Source organism: Ornithodoros turicata, chromosome 4, assembly GCF_037126465.1.
Source record: "Ornithodoros turicata isolate Travis chromosome 4, ASM3712646v1, whole genome shotgun sequence".
Taxonomy (NCBI): Eukaryota; Metazoa; Arthropoda; class Arachnida; order Ixodida; family Argasidae; genus Ornithodoros; species Ornithodoros turicata.
The window spans coordinates 29631083-29655986 of record NC_088204.1 but is presented as its reverse complement, the minus strand read 5'-3'; the positions used below and the strand labels follow the sequence as shown (position 1 = coordinate 29655986).

The window sequence follows — 24904 nt, the reverse complement described above, 5'->3', positions numbered from 1 at the left end:
GTTTTCAACAAATCAACAGTGATAAAGACATTAATCTGTACAATGGCTGGCCGTCGGCCTGCTATACGGTGAAGCTCTATTTTTAGAGTGCAGGTGGTCTCATGGTCACAGTGGTGCTTTCATTTTCCTTAGACGCTTTCGGACATATGTCGGCACAGTTCCTTTAGAAGTCGGTCCAGGATGCATGTAGCGGCCGGTGGACAACGACGAGGATGGACACGCACCTGGAGCACCCGCTTCTGAGTTCCACCGGCGCGGCCATGGAGATAGAGCACCGCCATCGCCTCTCCGTGGCATACCATCTGCGCCGGTCGGGACTCATGTAGACGGACACCACCTCCTCTACATTTGGTGACCCGAACTATGGACATCAAGTTCGATGTAATTCGGCCCTTTTCCCATCCTGCCGCGCAGCTTGGAAGCCGCTCTACTACTACCTATCCGACCGGTACGGTAGTTCCGTGGCACGGCGGTACCCTCAACCTCAACTGACCAGACCCTCTGCCACGACTCTCATCCGAGCCTTGCATTCAGCATCATTGGCTCATTCCCGAATGACTTCCTGAGCACGACAAGCGGACTGCTGCATAGCGACCACTCTCCTACAAAGCACTACTAACCGGTACACACGGCCATCACAGCTTCATTACCCTTCGCTTCAGCCCGATGTTCACCGCACCCCGGCGCTCCCTCACTGCCGGCCGCGACACCCGAGCTTCGCGCTCACCTGCCGGTCGCGGCAGTCGCCGCAGCCGACGTCACGGCACGCTTCAGCCGGCGTCTCTCAACGGCTCCCACAGCCTCACCCTCTCCTCCTCTGGTACTCTCAGAGCTTCGGCTCCCGTGCCAGTAGCGGCACCCCAGGGCCTCCACTTCTCCAGCGCCTCACTCTTTTCCTCGCTCTTCTCGGGCTACCGGATCTGATTACTCATCAGCTGTGATGCTTCGCCACCGTCTGCCCTGCCGTCATCCTGTTCAACCGTGCATGCTAACCACGGTCGCCCTCGCTGCCCTCCTCCAGTGAAGCCGCATACATCATCTTTCTTTATCGCCGCTCCGTGTCTGAGAGGGGAGTGATGTAGCGGCCCGTGGACAACGACGAGGATGGACACGCACCTGGAGCACCCGCTTCTCAGTTCCACCGGCGCGGCCATGGAGATAGGCCACCGTCATCGCCTCTCCGTGGCATAATATCTCCGCCTGTCGGGACTCATGTAGAGGAAGACCACCCTCCTCTACATGCGCATTCCCCTATGGCGCCAGTCGTGACGTTGCCCTTGTTGTCAAAACATTGCCTATTTGCATATTGCTAGGGGTCACGTGAAAAGAAAAAAAACATTTTATTTCAGAATATAGACACTGCGAGGTAATCGGCGTGCACGGAGTTCAAGACCCTCCTGGTGAATAAATCTGTAGAACCCCTCCCATGATGGCAGTCTTGCTCGAAATACAGTGATGTCCTGAAGGGAAGAATAGTAACTGAATAGTGAGCAAAAGAGTTTCATTGGTGTTGGCGTTGGCGACTCGCTATTTTTTCACGCGCTATTCTGAAACTTCCTAATAAGGGTTCTGCAGGTCCTAAGCGTAAGTGGCCAGTTTAAATCACTACACATTAAAAAAGAGATAGCTGAAGACAAACGAAATGCAGAACATATTCGGAAGAAACGGCGCAATGAAGTAAGAAGAAAAATAGGCCGCAAAGGCTCCATTCTTGGGAGCTACTCAAAAGCCTTTGTATTTTTCTCTATCACTGTAACTTTCGCCTGGCAAAGAATTATAGCGTACAGATTTGAATGTTAACTGGTGAGGGACGCTTATTATGCGGAACAATGCAGGTCGCGCACGTGGTGCAACCGCGCATATATGATTGTTTGCTTGGCAACTGCAATTACCCATGCATGAAGTTCGGTATTTCCTAACGCTTTCGGGAAAGCAAAGCGGTTTCCGAAAGTGTGCTCGCGTTTATCAGCGGGGCAGAGTCACAGACAACGCGACACACTTGGCTCAAGTTTATCCTCCAGCCTTCCTGTGCTTACGCGATTTCATTGCGTTGAACGTTCTGAAAAGAAAAGACACTCCAAAGAACTCACCGATACGTCTGTGCTTCACCGGAGGGTGCCCACACAACCACCCTGTCGGGCACACGGATGCGAACGGTACGATCTCATATACTACAGTCACTCGCATGGATTACACCCACAGATTCCTCGACGTGTTCCATCATGTACATCACGTGTAACATCAACGCCTGAGTCGTCCGAGTATTCTCGAAAGCGATTTAAATAAGTCATTGTTGGGAGGTGGAACAGGACGCGAGAAACCAGGTGCGTGTTCCTCGTTTGAACTGGCCAAGATTTGCCCATTGTTGGCAGCTGAATGAGAAAATATAGAGCGTTCAAACAGCTAAAATACCAAGCCATGTGTCACGGGCAACGGCCGCAGCTGCGGCAAGTGTCACAACTCAAGTGTCACACGCCCTCCAAGGCTGTGACACCTCAATCACCTCGGTGACAACCGTAAACATGTTTCCGGTAGCTCCATAGGGAATAAGTTCACTCTGTCGCAGTTTTCAAATTCAAGTTTGGGCTGGCCCAGAAGTGTCACACCTGTTCCATGTATCACTAAGGTGTCACAGGTTTTAGAGTGTGAGCTCAGCGAACCAGTGGTGCGCTTTCTCCAATGCGTTCCACTTCTAAGAAATCATAGAAAGCTGTGATACCGTCGTGAATTATACGTCGAACTGCCCATGTGATTATGTGTGAGAGTATTGCATGGCGTACCTTTAGTGCTCGGAAGGAGAGATGTCTATAGGCCTCAGATGTGGTATGTCTGACAGACAGACAACCTCTTAAGATTGAAGCAGTCAACAGACAGTGTCCGTAGACTGCTTCACCCAATAAACAAATCATGGTATTTCTTTTTGAGCGAAACAGAACTTTCGGCGGGACATTGAGAACAGATATGGCGGGATGCAAGGCAAGCCATCCCAAATCCAAACATTTTTAAACCATCCCCTCATTAAGAGTTGTATTGTATCATGTGTAAACATATGTGAAATGCAGTTCACCCAAATATCCTGTAAAAACGTAATTACAGAGACGGCCTCAGATACGACTGACAAAGAATCTGCCTGTCCGGCAACGTCAAATTGCGCAGCAGGCAAAATCCAACCATTTCGTTTAAGGAGCTCGACCAAATACACACCCAATTTCGTCAGAAAAAAAAAACGTGATTCAATCCAAATCATCTGCCAAAACTGTGATTCAATCCAAATCCAAATCATCTGTCAAAAATGTGATCCAGTCCAAATCGAAATTATCGTCATATTTTCTCCGTAAATCAAATCCCAAATCAAATCCACGAGCCCTTTGATAGCCCGATTTAAATCGAATCCCCGGATTTAAATCCGCAACAGTGCTGTACACATCTTGTTTCACATTTCGTTTTTGAGGATGACTATTCGCAACCGACCTACATGGTACGCCGCGCCGGTTACCCTTTATTGTCACCATCAGTCTTAATATAGCTGCTGGGGCACAGGTTCAGGAACAAGATGCATAACGGAGCACCTCACTACACAAATGCAAAGATCTTCACATTTTTATACGGTCTGACGGGGTGAAAGACAGGGGAAAACGCACAATTTACCAGACTGTGTCTAACGACCAGTTCTCACTTGGCGACGCACGACCCGGCGTCGTGAGCGGGCGGCGGATGTACAGGCGCATTTCCGCCGCCCCTTCAGCGCGCACGATTTTCATGTTCCCACCATAGTGGCATTCCGTCGTGCAAAGCAGACGAAAAATCAGGAGGCGTGGCCTTTTCTGTGTCACCTAATTGGTTGCCAGCTGTCGTTCTCGGCAGCTCTCGTGAAAGAAATTCGGCATGGTAGTTTTTTTTTTTTTTTTTGCTCAACGTCTCTCCTCTCCCGACTCCGGAAATGCGCTTTTATTTCCGCCGCCCGCTCAGGACGCCGTCGGGCGTCGCCAAGTGAGAGGTTGCCCTTAGACACCAACAGAAATTGCAAACTTCCAAGTTTACAACAGATTCTCAGTTGATGCCAATGGCGCTTTGTCGTATTTGACGATGAGAGCATTATAGTTATTGTTGCGGTTTCGAAGTCCTCGAAACCTCACGTCGCGTAGCGTATTGCACAAACATTTTTTGCAAGCTAGTCATGTACGTGGAGTTGTGTGCATAACTTCGCACACATTTATGCTTTCGTTTTGTTTGTTATATCACTATTTTGATTTATTTATTTTCATTGTTAATATTTGTGCCCATATTAATTGCGCATATTAGTGCAACTAATTTATGTTCACAGGAATCTGGCACAATCCAACATTGGTCTAAAGTGAAACTTGGCTGCAGTGGTGCAAAAGTCCATTGGCACTCAATTTCAATCACATTGCTGCAACCTCGAATTTCGTCAAGCCCACTTGCCACTCTAATGAAACGACTTCAATCCCCAAAGCTTAGTGGATCCTGTTTAACTGGAACGTGGTTCGAACAAGTTGGACACCAACCAAGTGAAAATGTTTCACCCGAACTGGAAGCAGTTTGTTCCACTAGAAGCCACTTTGGTACACAATTGGGTCCACTTAAGACCCCAGTTCAAATTTCCAACTGGGAGGCGTCCTCATACTTCTTGCATCTGCACTGAAACAACCTCTGCAATTACCTTTCCTTCTTTGTTTTTCTTCTTGTAATTATTCAGCGTAGTTTTTGTCATCATTTGAATGTGTCCTTTGACATTTTGCTGGTACTTTGTCTCATAACATTCAGGTTTAGATGAGAATATGTGCAGAACTGAAGATACAGCATATATTTTATCGCAGATGGAGCTGGATAAAAAAGAATGTAAAGGGATCATGCATGTGCTAAAATCGATCAAAATTATAGATCAAAGAAAACCAGAGCGTTACTATGGCAAGGGTGAACTCCTCTCCCATGACATCTCAGAAGGGGAAGCTGTCCAATTTGGGAAGCTGTCCTTGACATCGACAGTGGATTAATCGACCATTGTGGGAACAAAGTGGTACCTATGTGGCTCCAGCTAGAACTTATGAAACCGTCTGAGGCCAGAGTGGTACCAATGATTTCACCAAAGTGGAGCAATGCCAATTCACTTGGAAATTCAGCTGGGACCACCCACATTCAACTGGAACCAGCCTAAATTCAAATTGGGAGTAGATTTACACGTAAGGTGAATCCCATTTGCGTGGCGACATGCTGCATGTGGTGCAGGATAGGTATGAGGATAATTTCGCCCACCTGGGGTTCTTTTGACGTGCGCCGGAAATCTCCGACACACGCTGCTGGAAACAATGTTTACCTCACCCACATTGCCACCGTCCTGGAACCATTCCGGGACCAGTCCAGATTTTCGCCTCGGGGTGGTAACATTTTACCATGGCCATAATAATGAATGTGTTTATATTCATGATTTCGTAATACCCTTTAACTGAAGTTCGCTCTCTCTCTCTAAGCCTCACCCTCCCATTTTCTTTCAGCTCCCCAGTCAAAGCTACAGATGCAAACTTCTTCGGTAAGAGAATTCCCTGTACTGTGATTCTAGCGATTTGAGGCACACTCCAGTAGTGTATAGATTAACTCTGCAGCCAGGAAATGACGTCAAACAGGAAATGACGTCATCAAGGACGTATGACGTCACTCCAGGCCGCAGCCGCTCCGCCCTCATATCAGTGAGCTCAGTGGATAAGCTAGTTAATCAGTGACGTCACATAGTTAATCTTAGTGATATGATATCAATGATAAGATTAAGTAACAATAATGATGTCATGGTGAAACACACTAGGAATCGAACTTGGGTCCTTTAGGTTGTCAGACGAGCATCTTAAGCCACTGGGCCACGGGCTCTACGTGTTTACTTGCGTCGCTAATCAGAATAGAATCGTGTGGGGTGGAGAGGTCGTTTGATTTCTTTTACGCCAGGTGGCGTCATGGGGAGTTGAGTTCGTTCATCTAGAGATGGCAGCACTTCCAGCAAATTTACCGCCGTTCAACAGATGGCGCTACCTGCGCCCCCCCCCAAATTTTAAATTTCGCGCCCATTTGACTTCGCTCTTGGTTTAAAAGAACTCCTCCCGATCATGTTGTTTTCATTTTAGAAAAAGAAAAACAATGGCGAGTCAGTTCTATGTCAACTTACTGTCAAACGCCTCGAGCGATGTATTTCCTAGTAACACAATGAGCAAGTTCAGAGTTAAACTAGCTCAGCCAGTGCAATTAGATGGAAAGTGGGAGGTTGCTCTGGCGGAGGTGAATATCCCATTTGCAATTAATAATGTCACAGATATCGTTAATGGTATATCGGAGACTAGCCTCTTCGGTGGCGTAACCACGACAGAGCAAGTTAAGTTTCTTGCGGGAGAAAACATTATTGTACCTTTTCGACAACTTCTAACGAAACACTTCAAAAACCAAGCCAAAATAATACGAGTCAGTGGTCATTATGAAATACAACTTCCACTAAATACTGGTCTGGAATTAAGTTCAACTCTCTCTGCTAAGCTTGGCCTTCCTGAAAAGGTTATCGGTTCTTCGGAATTGGATGAAGGGCAGCCAGTAAAAGTATTGAAATATCAGGTGGACACTGAAGAGAAAGTCACCCTAATCACGTATCGTTCACGTACAACCAAATACGAAGTTCCAGAAGGGTATTATGAGTCAGGGAAGGACCTCGCCGATGCGATAAATCACGCATATCGAACAAACTTACACCTACCAGAAGATGCTCGTTTCATATTTTACAATCCCTATAATGGAGTTTGTCAACTGGAACGTCGCAATGAGGGTTACGTTACATTTCACCCATATTTAGCTCTGATGCTTGGATTTGGAAAACGAACAACCTTCTCCAGTTTCACAGTTGCTCAGCGTGATGTCTGCCTCTTCCCAGCGCAAAATTACATTTTCGTTTACAGCGATATCATCGAAAGTGAAGCTGTAGGTGATATAACCGCACCCCTTCTTCGACTTCTCCCATTTAGACTGCAGAGTCGGAATGAGGTTATGTCCTACTCTTTCACAAATCTTTACTATAAATATGTGACTGTCAAGGAGCTGACTAGCATTCAAATCGAACTGGCAAACGAGATTGGTGATTTCATTCCCTTCATTGCTGGTTCTGGTCGTGTGGGAGTAATATTACATTTTCGAAAATGCATATAACTCAGACACCCTGTTGTATATCGCATTTCGGCAGCGGTAAACGAGATCAACCATTGCCACATTACTCAGCTCCTCTTTATCAAGTTGGATCTGGCTTTTTTTCTGAGTTGGTGCAGCGGTTTATACCTATACTGACTAAACAGGTAGCGCCCTATGTAGGTCGGAAACTTCTTGACACAGGACGTCACATAGCGGAGGAAGTGAAACAGGGAACAACGTTTGGAGAGGCACTAAGGAAAGGGGTTGGTCGCACCATCCATTCAACTCGTGACGAGTTGCTGCATAGACTCAGAGGGAAGGGTAGGAAACGTAATAAAAGCAAGGGCAACAGAATTGATCGATCAGTAAAACCAACGAAGAAAGGTTGATTTTTTCACCTGAGGAAAAAAAAGATGTCTACCATCGCCTTAGTACATAAAAATTCTTGCTTCTGCACAACGAATCAGTTGGACCTGTTTTCTGTTCCACCGACAAACTTTTCTCTGGAGAAGTCAGAATATGTGGAGTTTTTCCCCGTTTCTGCACCTACCTCGAGCGGTGTGATTGAATATAATGTTCCAGGTCTCGGTGGCGGCTTCTTTGATCTCCAGTCGAGTTTCTTACACATTCAATGTAGAGTTGTGCGTAAAAATGGAGACGCAGCATTGACTACAACTGGCAGTACAGTGACAACTGACAACGTTATTCCTGTACAAGCATTTGCATCTTCTCTCTTTCATCATGTCCACATTTATCTTAATTCGACTCTGGTATCTAATTTCGAACATTATGCCTATCGTTCTTACTTGGACATTGTTACAAATGCAAACAGTGTTACTCAAGCTCACACCCTGTCTGCAATGCTTTACGAACCAGATCCAGTGGGAGAATCTGAAAATTTTGCTGTCCCCAACGAAGCAAAAGGACTTTTCGCACGCTATAAACGCACCAAAGGATCAACTCTCTGTGATCTTTATTCTCCTATCTTTAGCGACATCTGTCAGCAAGAGAAATTTGTCCTTAATAACACCGATATGCGAGTGGTGCTAAGACAAGCCACTGACGAATTTAGGCTCCTCTCTGGTCCCAGCGAGACTGAAAAGCATACAATAGAGTTTTCTCGAATTGTGCTCTACCTCCGACGTGTGCAGGTTTCTCCAAGCGTACTCGTTGGCATTGAAAGAAGACTTCAAACGACACCCGCCACATACCTTCTTCGAGGTTTAGAGATTAAGTATAGCACAATCGCTCCAAACCAATCTCAGGTGATATTTGATGATCTCTATAGTGAACGAGTTCCTTCTAAGTTGACCGTATTGATGGTCAAGAGTGAAGCATATCAGGGTCATAGAGAACGGAACCCTTTTAAGCTTGAAAATTTTAAACTCAAAAGAGCAGTGCTCGACGTTGGCGGTCAACACTACACCGACGACTTCGACTTTCAACGAGACATCTATGCAAAGGGATACATGAATTTGCTTCACAAACTTAAGAGCAAGGATATACCTCTAGCTCCGGCTGCATATGCAAAAGAGACATTTATGCTTTATTATCACCTCACACCGGATGTGGAACTGCAGTCACTAAGTCCAGTGCTTCAAGCTAATGTTCGTCTCACATTGACATTTGCTGCTAACCTTACAGAAGCTGTCACGGTGCTCTTGCTCTCTCACAACATGCGTTAAATTTGTATAAACGAATCAAAATGGAAGAATGGGAATTTTATGCAGCTTTTGCTCGGAACCATTGCACAAGGACATGCTTTCGTGGAACTTACGCTCGCGATGAAATTGCATTGCAAAAAGCTGGACCGGGTCTTTATGTGGTGAATACAGCTCCAAGATCTTCCCCGGGAGAACACTGGACTCTATTCCATATCTCTAACGATAGGAGCATTTCTTATTTCGATAGCTACGGAATGCGACCACTATACAAGGAGTTCTACAAATTCATACACCCAGCATCTTCATTTCACTACAACAGGAAATGACTTCAGGGATACGGCTCAGCCACATGTGGACTTTATTGTCTCTATGTAGGTAGTCTTCACTGCTGTGGGTTTCTACTTGAAGAGTGTACTCGGAGGTTCTCACACACCAACTTTAAACTCAATGATAGGTTGATAGCAATACTTGTGCGTAAACAGATACCACGAAAAACAGATATGTCATGTTGTAGTGTACTTTAAAAGTGAATAAATTTGTTTTTAAAAAGAAAAGAGCCTTTATTTAGTCATCTTAGCAAGAAAGTAGGATACATTACATCAGACAGCTCACAAAAATGGCGAAAAGTACCCAGCAAACCATTAATATCCCTGGAACATCCCTACAAGGTCGCGAACGTCCTGAATATCTCGACATCTGTAGGATATCTATGGGATATCGCACAATTTCAATGCGTGTTGGGCTTACTCCAGTAGACAACAGATGTCCCTGGTACGTTGGAAGGATATCGTGCTCTGGATGTTTGAATGTCCCATGACAGGCAGCCTGCATATCCTAGGGATATCTATGGGAGATCCAGGAAAGATTTGTTTGTCCTTATAGAGGCGGTAACCTGAATTAAAAACACAGTAGTTGATAGGAAGGGATGTTGGAAATGTTGTTGGGTATACTGTGAGTTCATGCAGAAACAGAGGAATTGCGAAGATACATCCTCATCACCGTTACAAATGGTTTACGCCACGCTACCCCTAACGAACGTGTGTGTAACGATTTGTATTTCAGTATATGTTCCATCCAGCTCGCAAATAGAGGTTACTGCGGGTTTTCCCAAGTGGTCCAAGTAAGGCGGGCGGGGTTCGGCTCTTATGCTGGCAGGTCCCACAGTATTGCTGTACTGTGATGAATCCTGTTAGGTTAAGGTAATATTTTGTTCCCCAAATGGGAACAATAGTATCAAATGGGTTAAAACACACAAATATTATTTGCTGGAACACAGTTGCAGTGTTCTCTACGCACTCTACGAACACCAAATATGTGATGCACAAAATTTTTAAAAGCAAAATATGTACGATATTCGTAACCTCCCTTATATATCCACATATCCGTGACAGACGTCGCAGGGACTTTCAGTGGATCCACAAACATGGCAGAAATGCTAGTCGCTGGGATATCGCATGGATGTAAAACGGATCTGTGGCAAACTCCACTGGATATCCAAATGTCCCGGGCAGGATATCTTACGGACATTTGCTGGATGTATCTGGTTTGCTGGGTATGATACAGTCACAATTTCATCATCACTTTGAAAACAAGAGAACTGAAACAAGCTGTTTTGCAAAGTACATACTCCACTTTTTTGCAAACACTTTGAAAAAGTTTCATTATTTAAGGAAGTGACAACTCTCTCATTCACATAAAAAAACTTAGGAAAAAAGGTGCATTGAATAAGTCAAATGAAGATACGTACAATCAACACTCCTTTAGTGTTAAACACATGTTAGAAAAAAAACACAAGAAATAAAGAAAGGGTAACATCTATATTGATGGTAATTGGCTTTTCCATTATTTACCATCCTGATGCTTCCATCTTTGTTTACACTTGTCCGACGCATACATATGATTAGGTGTGAAAACCAAAAGGGAACGTTTCAATTCCATCTGCACAAACGTAACGCTTTGTATCCAAAGGGTTGAGAGCAATCTTTGTCACTGAGACACTTTTGTTTACATTGTCTTTGTGTACGATCAGGTTCTGTTTAATAGAGTGTATTCTGCCATACTCAAGAGCGTCGGTGTACAGGGAATAAAGAAGCTTCTGTGCTTCAGAATGTTTCACACCTTTCGCACGGTTGTACTGCTTTTTGCTACTCAGTTCGAGAGCGTACAGTTTTGGTTTTAGACAACAGAAACCGAGAATGTGATCACGAGGCATCTCGTTTTTAAACATTCCCAGTACCATCTTATTTTTCGCGGAATATAACGGATGATCGGGGTCATAGCTAGAGTTATCCAGATGCTTGTCAGCTAGTTCGAGAAGCGCTTTCTCTTCACTCAACTTTATGATGAAGGAATCTGTGTCCATATACAACAGTCTAGTATCTGGAGCTACACGAAGAAGGTGGTTGTGGTAAAAATCAAACATCTTCAGCTTGGACAGTTCCAGTATCGCGAATCCTAGGTACAGTGGCTGTCTCATGCGGAGCACAGATTGAGAGAATTGGAAGAGGATAACATGAGAGCTCAGCGGTCGGAACTCCTTTAGGTTTGGTTTGCGTAGGAGTCTGAGCACTTGTTCGTCGGTTACTGTGAGACGACAGTTTACAAACTTTCTAACCTGCATACACGAACGTCCGTACACGCTATTAATTGCAATCTTAGCTTGGGAGCTTTCGAAGGCATTCGTAGCTCGTTTTCGAAGATCGTGATTGAAGTCCACATGGGATCGGAGAAAGGGCTTTTGATTGAACTTTAGAACCCTGTGAACTTTGGTGAGACGCAAGCCCAAATGCATATACAACTGCAGATTGCGATAGTGTAGAAAATATCTCTCTTTGTCGAATAATGTCAACAGTAATTTTGCATCGGTAGCTTTCTCAGGAAGGTGAAACTTCTTCATCAATTCCTTTTGATACTCTGACAGCAGATCATAGGGAACTGACATTTTCTCGGGGGCAACTGGCAGATCTCTGTGACGTTGGTGGATTTCTTTGTCATATGCTAGATCTACTTCGACGAAGTAACCCATAGGTGCGTCATCTGGGAGGTGTGTTATATCCAAGTTTGTGATTTCATCCTCTGTGAGCCACTCGAAACCTCCGTAAGGTAGTGGTTCTCTCATTACTGAACCGTAAAGCCCATTAACGTCTATGTAGTGGATCAAGCTACTTGGGCTTTTGGGGTCAAACTGCTCTGTTCCTGGTACATTTGCAGTCGCTTTCCTCAGCGAACACTGTGTAATACCTCTTCGTATGCCATTTTCAATCAGCAGGTATGCGTCAGGGTCGTGAATCAACTCTAGCTCTACCTTACTCATTTTTAGGGCGCAAGACATGCTTAATCCGGGCAGAGACACAAAGTGAAAAGGTTCAATCTTGTGAAAGTCAAGTGTCCACTTACGAAAGCCCTGAAACACGTCTGCTAAAAGCAGTGCGTCTGTGAGTAAATATAGGTCTGAATACTCTCCCAGATTACGGAGTTGAAATTTTTCAAAGACCCTCTGTGCATGACAATAATCTTCTTCACTTACTTCTGTCCCATTCAAAGTGTTGAAGAATTGATCCCGAGGATTTAGAGAAAGCTCATTGTAGGCTTCGAAAGTGGTGACAAAATTGTAACAAAACACTCCTTTGCGAACAACTAGTTGAAAGTGTTCTTCGTTTGGAAAAAATTGACGAAGACAACTAAAGTTGTCTTCACCTTTCTCACGTAGATTTTTCACTAATGTTTCGAGACTTGCATTCAGGAAGTTTAAACTATCTAGGAATTGATAAGAGCCAACGTCTATAGCCTTGAATTTTTGGGAGCTACTGGCAATCACCTTTATGTCTACTTTCTTAAGCAAATGCAGGTGAGACAAAAGAAAACTCAAGTCATAGTTGGCATTGTGTGCAATGATTGGAATCTTAGGAGGCACTCTCAGTTTTAAGTTACAGGTGTTACACAAAGTTTGTCGAAATTTTCCACTTACATGGTCATGGTCACGAACTTTTTGCTTCTTTGCAAAAGATTCCTGGCAAACGTTGCAGTGACTTGCTGTAGCATGCTGCTGCTCGTTTTCTGCGGTCATTTCTAGAGGGGCAATTGTACGTATCCATTCCAAAATGTCGTCATGGAGTCTGTACAGTAGCTCCATAAAGACAGTGACACAATTAGCCCAGTAAACCACGAATATCCTGGAGACGTCCAAAATGTGTCGCAGACGTCAGAGACGTCGAGACATCCTATGTACGTCCCATGGATATTCTTAATTGAATTAAAACTATATGTCGCAGATGTCACAACTGTAGCTATGTTCTATCGACGTCACATAGACGTCCAGAATGTCTCCTCAAAATATTTTAGTTGTTGGGGATATCCAATTCTGTATATCCCCTCTACGTCCCAAAGAGAATATCTTGGGTACATCGAGATTTGGATATTCTGAGGCGATCGCATCACAAACCAAAAAGTATGTGCAAACCGGGGCTGAATTACGTTTATCGGAAACAAAGAGCGGTCCTGTGCAAGATTGCAAGATTTCGTTCCTTCCGGAACTGACAGTCTATGTTACGTTGAGCACTCATTGAGAAAGAGGCAGAGATACGGAATTCTGTGGCACTCTCAAAATTGACTTTGGATTAACCTACTGAGTGTCTCAGGCCAAGAACAGTAAGAAACAGAGTCATTACCTTGTTGCAGAATTAATACACCACGCAACTCTTCACTTGACTGCTGTTTTTGTACGTAATCGCATTATACTTAGGCAGCTCACCCTCCGTTCTGTTTCGGAGGCGAGCAGTACCCTAGCATTCGCGGAAGTTCGCGCGACAAGCAATATATTTGCTTGCTCTTGGAAAGGAAATGCTAGTACCTTTCGAAGATTTTTGGACTGTGAGCTTTTCCATTTCTCTGGTTGCTTTATTTAAACCGCCGCGCTTTGTGTTCTTTATGGGAAAATTCCAGAAACAGGCATATAGGAGAAACGGGGAACGAAATAGTTATGTGATGGCTACTCTCTATATTTACGGGTCCGTTAATGGTGCCGACACCAGCTCACCCAAGACTCCTACAAAATGTTTCAAGATATGCATGCTTCAGTTTATTGTATTAGTAGGAAATTTGAGTAAGGCTCTGCAGCTAGCTAGCTTTGAAGATGATAAATGCAACTTCAAGCTTCCAATAAACGTCCATGCGGCGTCTCGATCTCAAAGCTGTCAATATCCCATGAATGTCTACTGTACGTTTGTGGGATGTTCGTGGAATGTGCAACAGGGGAAGATTTTTTCGTCCCCTGGACGTACAGATGATGTCAATGGGATTTCTGGCATGCTCCCTGGGACGTTCAGACCTCCGAGTCAAGACATCACGTGGATGTTCAATGGACATCTCTGGTTTACTGGGAGGTCCACGATGCAGATGCTTTTCGAGGACATATGAGTCGGATGCGCGTATCACTAACAGACAAAATGAAGAGGGAATGTGATCTTCATACACATTTCCTGAATCCAGACATGGTGACAGCACACTTTCAAAGTCATACACACAGTAGAAGGGAACTTCTGACATGAGATGTTCCCCTGCAAATGCTAATGTCTCTCCCTTCTTTGGGTAAATGGTCTTGGGTACTTTCTGTTGCTTACACATACTTAAATGACACTTCAGACTTCCCTCTGAGCAGAAGCCCATTGTACATCTTTTACAATGAAATTGTCCATGTGGAACAAACAATCCATTAAAATTTGCGATGAGCACAAAATGAGAGTCAACTAGTAACAAGTCCACATGTTTCTGACGCTCCTCATCAACAACTTTGATGGGGTAAATGTAGTTTTCTTCCTTTTCGTACGCGTACACATTAATGCTAATTTCATTACGTTTCTCAAATATCTCTACATCTTTTGGGAAAGCTACGGGAAATGTATCAGGAAATACATACTGTGTTATGTATGGTCTGTAGGAAGATGCCCTCCGCCTATGATGCGAGGCAGGATGTAGTCCAGCAATCACGGAGAAGACAAAACACATGTTCTCTTCATCTTCATGTAGTCCGTAATCCACATTCAACAGGGAACGATACTTTCGTTTCAATTCACTCGGTAACTCAAGTTGGGAACATCCAATTAGTTGAGGAGCCAAACGTCCAATGTTTAGAATACAAGCAAGAATGCGAAAGAGAAAAAAACCGGAGCCTTGAATTTCTAAGTTTTCTAATGTTTGTGCTATCTCACTACTCGACTGGGCAATCGAAGGCAGTACATCTCCCTCTGACCAAACAGTTCTCACTTTAGAAGGTACAAAATGAATCTCAAGTCGTAACTCCTCATCGGGCGTATGTCGCCCAAGTTCTACTTTAAGAAATGTGAAGTAGCGCAGTGGGAATCCAAAGTGACGCAATACATTAGCAAGATAGTGTTCATACTCATGAAAAAACGTTGTCACTTCATGCCCCGCCTCGTCTCTGTCATGTAGATGCAACTCGAAGCGTTTCGTGTAGTTCTGTAGTGTGCAGAGAGTCTCACAAAATGGTATGCAGGGTGTCTGGAGTTCGTGAACGTTTGCCAGATGAATTTGGAGTCCCTCTATTGTTGCATAGTACTGACGTTCTTGTTGAGGACATAAGTGACAGGTCACCATGATGTGGAGAGAAGTGTCTCAGGATAGGAGCTGCCGATATGTCGATGTATCATCACTTTTTCTTCCCATGAGTGAATAGAATGTCGGGCGAGGCAACTCTCTTGCCATCTTTGAATCTCTCCTTTTTCTCAATTTTAAGATTTGGCAGTTGTCTCATCTCCTCTAGATCATCCTCTGTCAAACGCTTAAAGCGACTAGGAAGGTAGAACTTTACACGTTTGTTATTCTCCATCAACACTTCTACATAGACCGCTTCGCCGTACACCGTGTCAATCTTTCGCAAATCCAAGACCTTCAGCTTTTCATTCTTCGGTAGGGTACTCATTTTCTGAATATCTCCATCTCCAGGTTTCTTGAGTTTATCGAGCTTATCCAAAATAGATGTCATACCTTCTCTTGTGGTGACTTCTCACTCTGGCTCACTTATTCTTTTCTACACACAGAGTGAAGCTGAAAATAAGAATAAATATAAGCACACTTTCCCACATATCGGAGCGAAAGGAAAAAAGTGTAACGTACCCTTCCTCCTGTGAGGATCTGTGCGAAGAATCGTCATGGAGGGCAGTCTTATATAGCGCTTTGCGAACAGTGCATGCATAGACATGTTTGACTTTGTTGGTTACCTTCTCCGACGTAACCAATCACGTGCTCATCTGCGTGCAGCACGTGCTCGTCTAGACAAGTTTGAACAGGAAAAAGGTAAGAAAAAAACCGTCTAGAACAGACTTGTTCCGAAAAAAAAAGATACAGTCACAGACTCATATTGCGTGTTTGCACAAACTGAAAGTGCTAGAACTTGAGAATTCTACACTGACTTGCTGCACAAGATATACAGATATGAGTTTCTCAGCTCCCATATCCAACATTGACAAACTAAAGGAGTGCATAAAGGTTAAGTGTTGTTTGCCATTTATCGTTTTCATAAAAAAACACACATGCTTGAAGAAAAAAAAGAGTAAAAGTCTTATGTAATGTGCTATTTATACCAGTCTTCATTTACTTGGAAGAGATGACTGAGGTTAGACCTTATAGGTTTATCACTCCTGTCTCAATGACTATATCTGGACAAAGTCAAAGTGGAAAGACGACACTCGTTACACGTTTGATCAAGCATAGAGCCACTGTCTTCGATAAACCTTTCGATCGTATACTGTACATATACTTGTACAAGCAACCTATTTTTGACGATTTTCCCGAGGTAACTTTCAGTCAAGATATTCCCACTAACCTGGAGGATGTTAGAAATTCTTTAATCATATTTGACGATTGCTTGGCTGACAAGAAAAGGCTAAAAGAAATCTGTAACTTCTATGTAGCTGGATGCCACCATCTCAACTGTTCGGCCATCTTCATTACTCAATATTTATTTGTTAATGATCCTCTGTATAGATGTATTCAGTTCAATAGCAGTGCTCTAATTCTATGTCGTTCTGCTCGAACTGTGGATCAATTACAAATACTTTCACGACAATTGTTTGGACGGAACAAAAGCGACTTATTGACAAGCATATATAAGGATGCTTGTAAGAAACCGTATTCATACATCGTAATTGACTTGTCTCAAAATTGTTCAGACCACTATCGAGTGTGGACGAACATATTTCCCGACGATCATCGCCAAATAGTATATAAAACATGAAACGTGTAAAGAAGAATATTCATTTTCTTCACTTGCTCGCAGAAACTACGTCACCCGAGCAACGTTATTATCTTTTGGAGCATGCTACAAAGGATCAGTTGAATACAGTCAGAGAAATTTGTATGAACCTTTGTGAAGGAAACGTCACAGTAACTCCGAGAGTAAGAAAGCAATTAAAACCTTAGGCAGCATCAATTCGCATTTTGGCAAAACGAGACGCAACGGGGGTCAAGAAAGCTAAAAGGTCTTGCAACAATCGGGTGGTTTTCTGCAGTTTCTATTACCACCTTTGTTGGGTCTCATCTCCTCATTGGGTGGAAGAGCGATTGCAAAAGCAATCGGAGTATAATCGATGCAGAAATACGAACTTGTACCTTACCGAGAAGATCACATCCCAAATATATTGAAGAAAGATGAACCGGATGACATCAAGGCAAAAGAGATAATTCAGTATCTTCACTCTTTGCTACATTCAAGTAGAGCTGCAAAACAACATACAAGCGAAACACATCCTGGATCGCGAGAAGAAGGTACACAGACCGAGGAGGGGGAGAAAAGTGACACAATTGTTGGTTTTATGAGTAGTGGTTATAAGGTCAGAGCAAACCAACTTCTGCAACTTCTACAACCAACAATCTCCTGGAATGCGCAAACCTTCGAAGTAATCGTTGACGGTCAAACGTTGGAGAATAGTAATATAATCGATCTCGTTTATTATCTTGTCTCAAGAGCGAGAAATGTTCCAACTCCTCCTTACTTCGATCGCATCTTGCCGCTATTGGTCAAACTGAATCTACCAACACTTATTGTGCATCCAAATCGTTTAAAAAAACACAGAGTAACGGGAGCATCGAGCAGTCGAGCATTGCCTGTTACAAGTGAAGCAAGCACACCTGAACGTGCCTCGCCAGCAATCACACGTGCTGCAAAGCGTGCCCGCCGAAACCTAACATGGAGCCCATATTGAAGCCTGTGCAGGAGGAACAGAAAGTCTATTTTCAAGATGAAACCATATTGTCGCACTTCCCTCCAAGGCACCATAAAAAGGTATTAGCAATACTCAAACTGATAACAACTGTTCTAGCTTACGACGAGTACGGAAGAGTTATATGTCACGGGAAGGTAGTGCCACACTCGTCCATTGTCGAATTGCTGAAGTATGAACTTCACAACAGACAACCTTCCTGGATGAGAGGAGACGTGTCAGCTACAATAAATGCCTATCTATCCCTTGACGCTCTTCGAGTTCGCAGCAGACGAAAGCACTAATGGCCGCCTATTACGACCCAGAACATGCCGGCAGTTTTGGTGGAGTGCAGAGACTCGCTCAAGCCATTGGTGAAAAGAAGGGCAGAGTTGCTAAATATCTGGAGACAAGTGATGTTTACAGCTTACATAAGGAGTACAAGCGACCCAAGACCTTTCGGAAAATAATTGCACTCGGAAAGCAGGAAATGTTCCAAATCGACCTAAAGGACATGCAGTCGCTAAAAGGGCAAAATGATGGTTTTCGCTATTTGTTCTTCTGTATAGATGCTTTTTCCCGGCTCCTCGCTGTTGTACCCATTCGCAATAAAAAATCTCCTGAGATTCTTCGAGCATTTAAAGTTGCATTTAAGAGGATCGGTACTCCACGGCTGATACATAGTGATCGAGGAACAGAGTTTACGAACAAGGTAGTGCGAGAGTTCTTGAAAAGAAAAGGCATAACGTTATATCATTCTATGTCTATTTATAAATGTGCGATCGTTGAGAGATGTCAGCGAAGTATTGTGTCTACACTTTACCGTATCTTTACCTATCAGGGTCATAAACGTTATGTGAAGATTCTACCTCAAGTAATCAAAGCGTACAACAGTCGAGTGCACAGGACTCTCTCTGCGAGACCTGTGGATGTAACCAAAGAAAACGAGCACATTTTCCGAGAAAGACTTTACCCCACCCCAACTGAAACCCCAAAGGAACCACTTACAATCTTGGTAATCTCGTTAGAATTGCCAAATATAGACACCAGTTAACAAAGAGATATTTACAGTCATTTACGAAAGAGATTTTTTTGGTGAGAGCAATCAAAATAGGTTATCCTAATACATACCTACTGCGTGACCTTAACAATGAAGATATCATTGGTAGTTGCTACGAGAGTGAAATGGTAAGAGTGAGAGAAGTACCGAAAGTAGAAAAGATTATAAAAAGACGAGTTAGAAATGGAAAGCTCCTGTATTTAGTTAGAATCAGTGGAACTGCGGACAAGTAGTGGATAGCAGAAAATTACCTCGGTTGAAAAAAAAAATGACCTGTACAGCATGGTCCGACGTTGAAACCCAGCCTGGCGATTCATGGTCCACAGACGACGAAACAGAGCAATCGGAAAAAGGAGAAGATGAATGCGGTAAATGTAATAGGAGGTCCCACATATTTCAACTCCATCTGCCATGTAATGAGAAACATACCTCTTGGAAGCAGCTATCAAATTGTGGGTTAACAACGGTCAAGAGGACGCCATTAGCGGAAGCTTTTCAAATTGTGACGAACATTGTGCTGTTTCGAGCTCTACCGAATAATCCTCCAAATCAAGTCATTTGGGAAACTGCAAAGGAAATGTATTCCATGCTTCATACAGACGATTCGTTTTTAACAAGTTCATCCTTCGTTTTACTAACCGAATGGTCACGGCAAATGAGTGAGCTATTTGACTATTCGACTCGTTTCGATGCCATGCAACTTGCTACAAAGAGTGTGTTTTATCGACACTGCCATAAAGCATGGATTCCATTCAACTGCCAAGTACATAACTTTATTTACTCTGGACCTTTTGAAAAATCGACTTGTTTGTGAATAAGAAAAATGTATCGTCAATAAGAAATAAATTCATCCTCAATACTAAGACTTTCTCACTTCATCATAAAAGAGCGAAATGGATAGGGTGTGTTTTCTATTTTGTCTTCTGTGTCACATATTCTTTCTCGTCATAGTAACTTTTGAGTTAACGAAGTCATCATCTTCACTTCGACAAGGTAACTGTAGCAAAGAAGTTGAGCTGGAAGAATACGTTTATGCCCATACGTGTCCTCCTAATGCATCACTGCTGGCGTTACGACTTTGGGACAAGACTGGTCTTCCAACACGCTATGGAGTTACTCTCACACACAATGAAACACAACAGCTACAGATGTGCTTGAGATTGGTGAATGTCAGTCATAGCTTTTACGATCAGGAATGTGTAGAAGTATGTTGTTTGTGTGAGGATCGGGAGCTAAAAGTTCACCGCTGCCCACAAAATGTATACACACTCGGTCGAACACATGGCCAACATCATTCTGGATATGGAATTACGCTGTCGAAGAGGGCTGTTATATTGTTGTTAAAGTATCTCAATAAAAAGATTTAATCGGAGAATCACTAGTTTATTTTATTTTGTTTTTAAGTGAGTAGAAATATGTACATAATAATCAAGCACTCTTTGAAGACATTACTATTTCGTTTCAACTTGTTATTTTTTTGTTTTAGTTCTTAACATGTGTCGCTATCATTCCATGCTCGCCTCTCTTCGGAAAAGTGATGAAAAGCAAACGACACTGGATCTCTTCCTTTGCGAAAGCAGATTTCGAAAGTGCTACCCACCCACTCAACACACTATTGTAAATTCGACGCAGAAAAGACGTTGTATATCAACGAAATGAATGTTGAATCGACGATGAAAGCGAACGTGAAATCATGATGTCAAATGTCCGCTCGAAAACATGTTAATTTAACAAGTGCCGATCAACGTAAATTTAACGTATATGAAATGCAGTTTATATGTGAATACAACGTACCAGACTGTACGACATGAGAGCATAAAATAAACAGCGCTTTACAACGTTTCTCCAACGCTGCCATGACGATAAAAATTACACGTTCAGTGTAATTTTACATTTATTTTAGTATATCCCCTTAACACTTTGAATGTTCATTTAGACATCCCAAGTCTGGTATAAAAATAATTTCGCAGGAAAGTGGGGAATAGAATCACTTTATTACCCAAAGCACATATGGCATAAGCGTTGACTTGAATTTGCTATAGCCCTCGTGTTTATCTTCTGCACTATTGGCTTGTGGTTGTGCTGGGACCTCTGCTTGTCTGTACACGTAGGCACTTGGATGTTGCATCTGTAAAAAATCGTGAAGTGTCAACTGATGAGCTGTTAATGCCTGTGTCAAGACCACTTTGTGGTTATTTATGTTTGCAAATCACAGAGCGTCCGTTTATATAGATCACGATCACAATATCACCACCTTATGTAAACAAGAAGGATCGTCGATGTTACTCACCAGTATAATTAGCTCGGGTCCTGCCTGCTAGGCCGACGCAACTGTAGCCTCTGGTCCCTTGTTGCCTTATGAACGAACCGATTTCATTGTTCCTTCGTGTTTTCCAATCGCTGGAACTCACCGGCCAAGTAGAAGTTCAGCCGTCAAAGAACACTGAGAAAAACGACACAGACATGATACAGACATTTCGACGTTAGAGAATTGTCCGATTTACGCAGCATTCTTACCTGTAGCGCATTAGACGATAAATGATTCCAAGCTTGCTCAAAGAGACACTTTCCGAGTCCTAAAAGAATATGTAAGATGAAAACTGCAGTGAATCGACGACAAACTAAAAGTAGCACACCACGCTAATGTGCCTAGAAGCATAGCCAGGATCGTTTTCATTTTCATGAACTCGGTGGGCTGAATCGACTGGAAGAACAAAGTCTCAAACGAACGCTAATAAACAAAGACACCACGCCCGTTTACCTGTATAGACTGTGGCCGCATGTGGTGCATCCGTTACCTACGAGGGATACTCACTCAACCTGTGCTTGAGCTGTTCGCGCTGGAAATTACCGCACTCCTATCGAGACGCCGACATGTTCCTCAGCTCCATCCTCCAGCGGCGTCTCGAACAGTTTGAAATTAACCGCTGCAACGGCGCAACGGGCGAGGGCATCACGTGATTCTCTCTTCTGCGCCTGACGAAAAAATACGCCTTCTGTGCAGATTTCTCCTGTGACCGGCTGGCCGGGCGCCATGGCGGTGGTACGGTGGCGTGGGGGTCTCAGCTGGCAGGGGGGCAGAGTTAAGAAGATGGGGTGAAGGCGGATGGCGGAGAAAAGGGGGCTCAAACGCCCAAACTCTGAATTGTCTTTGAAATGAATAGAATTTGATTATAGGTAGGGTTTTCAAGATGCTCTGAATTTGATAAAATACCCGTGTCTGGATTACTGGGTGAGCACTTACTGGCTGTCCATCAGCTGTAGGTTTCCGACGTATCGAATTACTACCATATTAATATTTTCTTTGTACGATCTTTTGCAACGTTAACAGTAGCAGAGTCACGCAAAAGCAACCATGGTAAAGCGCTGTTGAACGGCCTGCGCGGCAGATTCGTTGTTTGAGCATGCTTTTTGCTAAAGGCATAAGGCAAAATTTTCGCAAAAGCAACGTTGTATATTCGACGTCTGTCCTTCTGTGACTTTCCATTACAGTTATCCACGCTGTTTTCACGTATGACAATCTACTGTTAATTTGTGTGCAACAAATCCACGTTATATTCACGTAAAAGATTTGACATGCTGAATTGACTACGTAATGTCAGCGCGGAATCAATGTTCGCATTTTGCGTTCTACATTGTTCAGCAATATTCAACGTTAATTCTGCATTCTACCAACAATGTGTGTTGACTGGGCACGCTCTACTTTGTAAAGGAAAAAAGAAAAAAAGGTTAACGAAGAGTTTGCGGACCGTGAGTAACGAGGATGTTGACTGCAACGATGTAACACGAAGCCATATGCATGGAGCGATCACGTGGAAGGAAAAGATGTAACACGATGTCGAATGCGCAAAAGTTGTCAAGCGGAACGAAGTGAGATTAGGCTAGCGATGAGTTTGTGGAAAGAGGTGATTAGTGTCTACGACGTCTACAAGGCACGCTGTTGTCACGTGGAAGTTGTCAATAAAAGTATGGGAAAGAAAACCTTGACCTGATGGCTGAAACGTTCAACAGAACTCCTAGCACAGCGTCGAATCCAGAGAGGGGGGCAGTCATGTGGCCTGCCTGTCAAATCCTGATGTTCTCGCCGTCACTGCGAGCCCCTCTCTGGTGAGACTGAGCTTTGCTCAATGTCCATAGCATCCGACTTCATTGTAGCATTCACGGAAATGCAGTACGAACGGTTCATGATTGTCTCCGTCACTTCCCCATATCGTCTGGCTCACTGTAGAAACTTCAGCGGCTCGTCGGCATCATGTGTAGAGCGACTTTGCTCCTCATCGGAGCGAGACAGCCTTTCTAAGACTCTCTCATGCAACGGGAAAGTTGTCCTACAACTTCATCAGTCAAGACTTGAGTGTGATGACCTCCTTTTGTCGGAAAATCTCCGCAAAGAGACCAGTGATCTGTTGGACTTTCTGTTCGCTTTGGATATCACCAACACAAAATCAACACTGCCTCATCGTCGTCCTCACACGGTATGTGGATCGACTTAATTTAAATGTCGATTCGATGCTGTGTTAGGTTGACTGTGTCATGTAACGTCAATAGAAGGAATATTTATCCCTACAGCGAGACATGTGTGTAATTGTCTTACAATATGTCCGTTACTTACTTTGCATAACACAGTGAATTAGAGTATGAAAATCCAAATGTCAACGAAGCTCAACTGTTTTGTAAACTAGAGTAGCACTATGCTGTGCTCATTCTTTGAAATGACTATAGACTTGAAAGATAACTGTGATCTAACTGTTATAATAAAAATAAGTCATGAAAAAGCGAATGAATTTGTTCTTTTTTTTATACTCGTTATTTTTTACTGTTTCGTTAGGGATGGAGAAAAATTTACAATAATGTTTTCTCCCACATTTTGCTTGCTCTCTCATGCTTACAGTATCGAGGAGGGGCTCTCCTCGTGTTATTGTTAATTGCAAATGGAATATTCATCTCAGTCAGAGCAACCTGCCACTTTCGATCTAATTGCACTGAGTGAGCGAGTTTCATTCTAAACTTGCTCCTTGTGTTACTAAGAAATACATCACTCGAGCCGTTTGACAGTAAACTGACGTAGAAGTGCTTCGTAATTTTTTTTTTGAACGAAATCATCGTGAGGAGTCTAATGAACTAATGGCGGGAATTTTTTTAATTCGTCATAGCTTCATCTGTTGAGGCAAAAGTGAATTCGCCATCTGTTTAAAATGTCAGAAAAGGCGGGCAAATTTAAAATATGCTGTAAGCTGTTGAACATGACACAAAAATCTGCGGGCGCGAAGGGGGGCGCGAGTAGCGCCATCTGTTGAACGGCGGTAAATTTGCTGGAAGTGCTGCCATCTCTAGATGAACGAACTCAACTCCCCATGACGCCACCTGGCGTAAAAGAAATCAAACGACCTCTCCACCCCACACGATTCTATTCTGATTAGCGACGCAAGTAAACATGTAGAGCCCGTGGCCCAGTGGCTTAAGATGCTTGTCTGACAACCTAAAGGACCCAAGTTCGATTCCTAGTGTGTTTCACCATGACGTCATTATTGTTACTTAATCTTATCATTGATATCATATCACTATGATTAACTATGTGACGTCACTGATTAACTATCTTATCCACTGACCTCACTGATATGAGGGCGGAGCGGCTGCGGCCTGGAGTGACGTCATACGTCCTTGATGACGTCATTTCCTGGCTGCAGAGTTAATCTATACACTACTCACTCCTCTTTCCCTAGATACTGTCTGACTGTAATCGAAAGTTCCGCTGAAATCTGGAACTACTCCATTTCCTTGCGTCAAATGAT

General features: G+C 43.4%; 1 protein-coding gene across 2 annotated transcripts in view; it reads left to right on the top strand.

Annotated features, from left to right (window-relative positions):
• Positions 1–24904, top strand: part of LOC135392905 (uncharacterized) — a 104861-nt gene that overhangs the window by 52199 nt on the left and 27758 nt on the right. For both annotated transcript variants that reach the window (XM_064623563.1, XM_064623566.1), the window contains exon 6: positions 5514–5548. In XM_064623563.1, coding sequence (XP_064479633.1) covers positions 5514–5548 — 35 coding nt within the window. The remainder of the gene's footprint in view (positions 1–5513; positions 5549–24904) is intronic.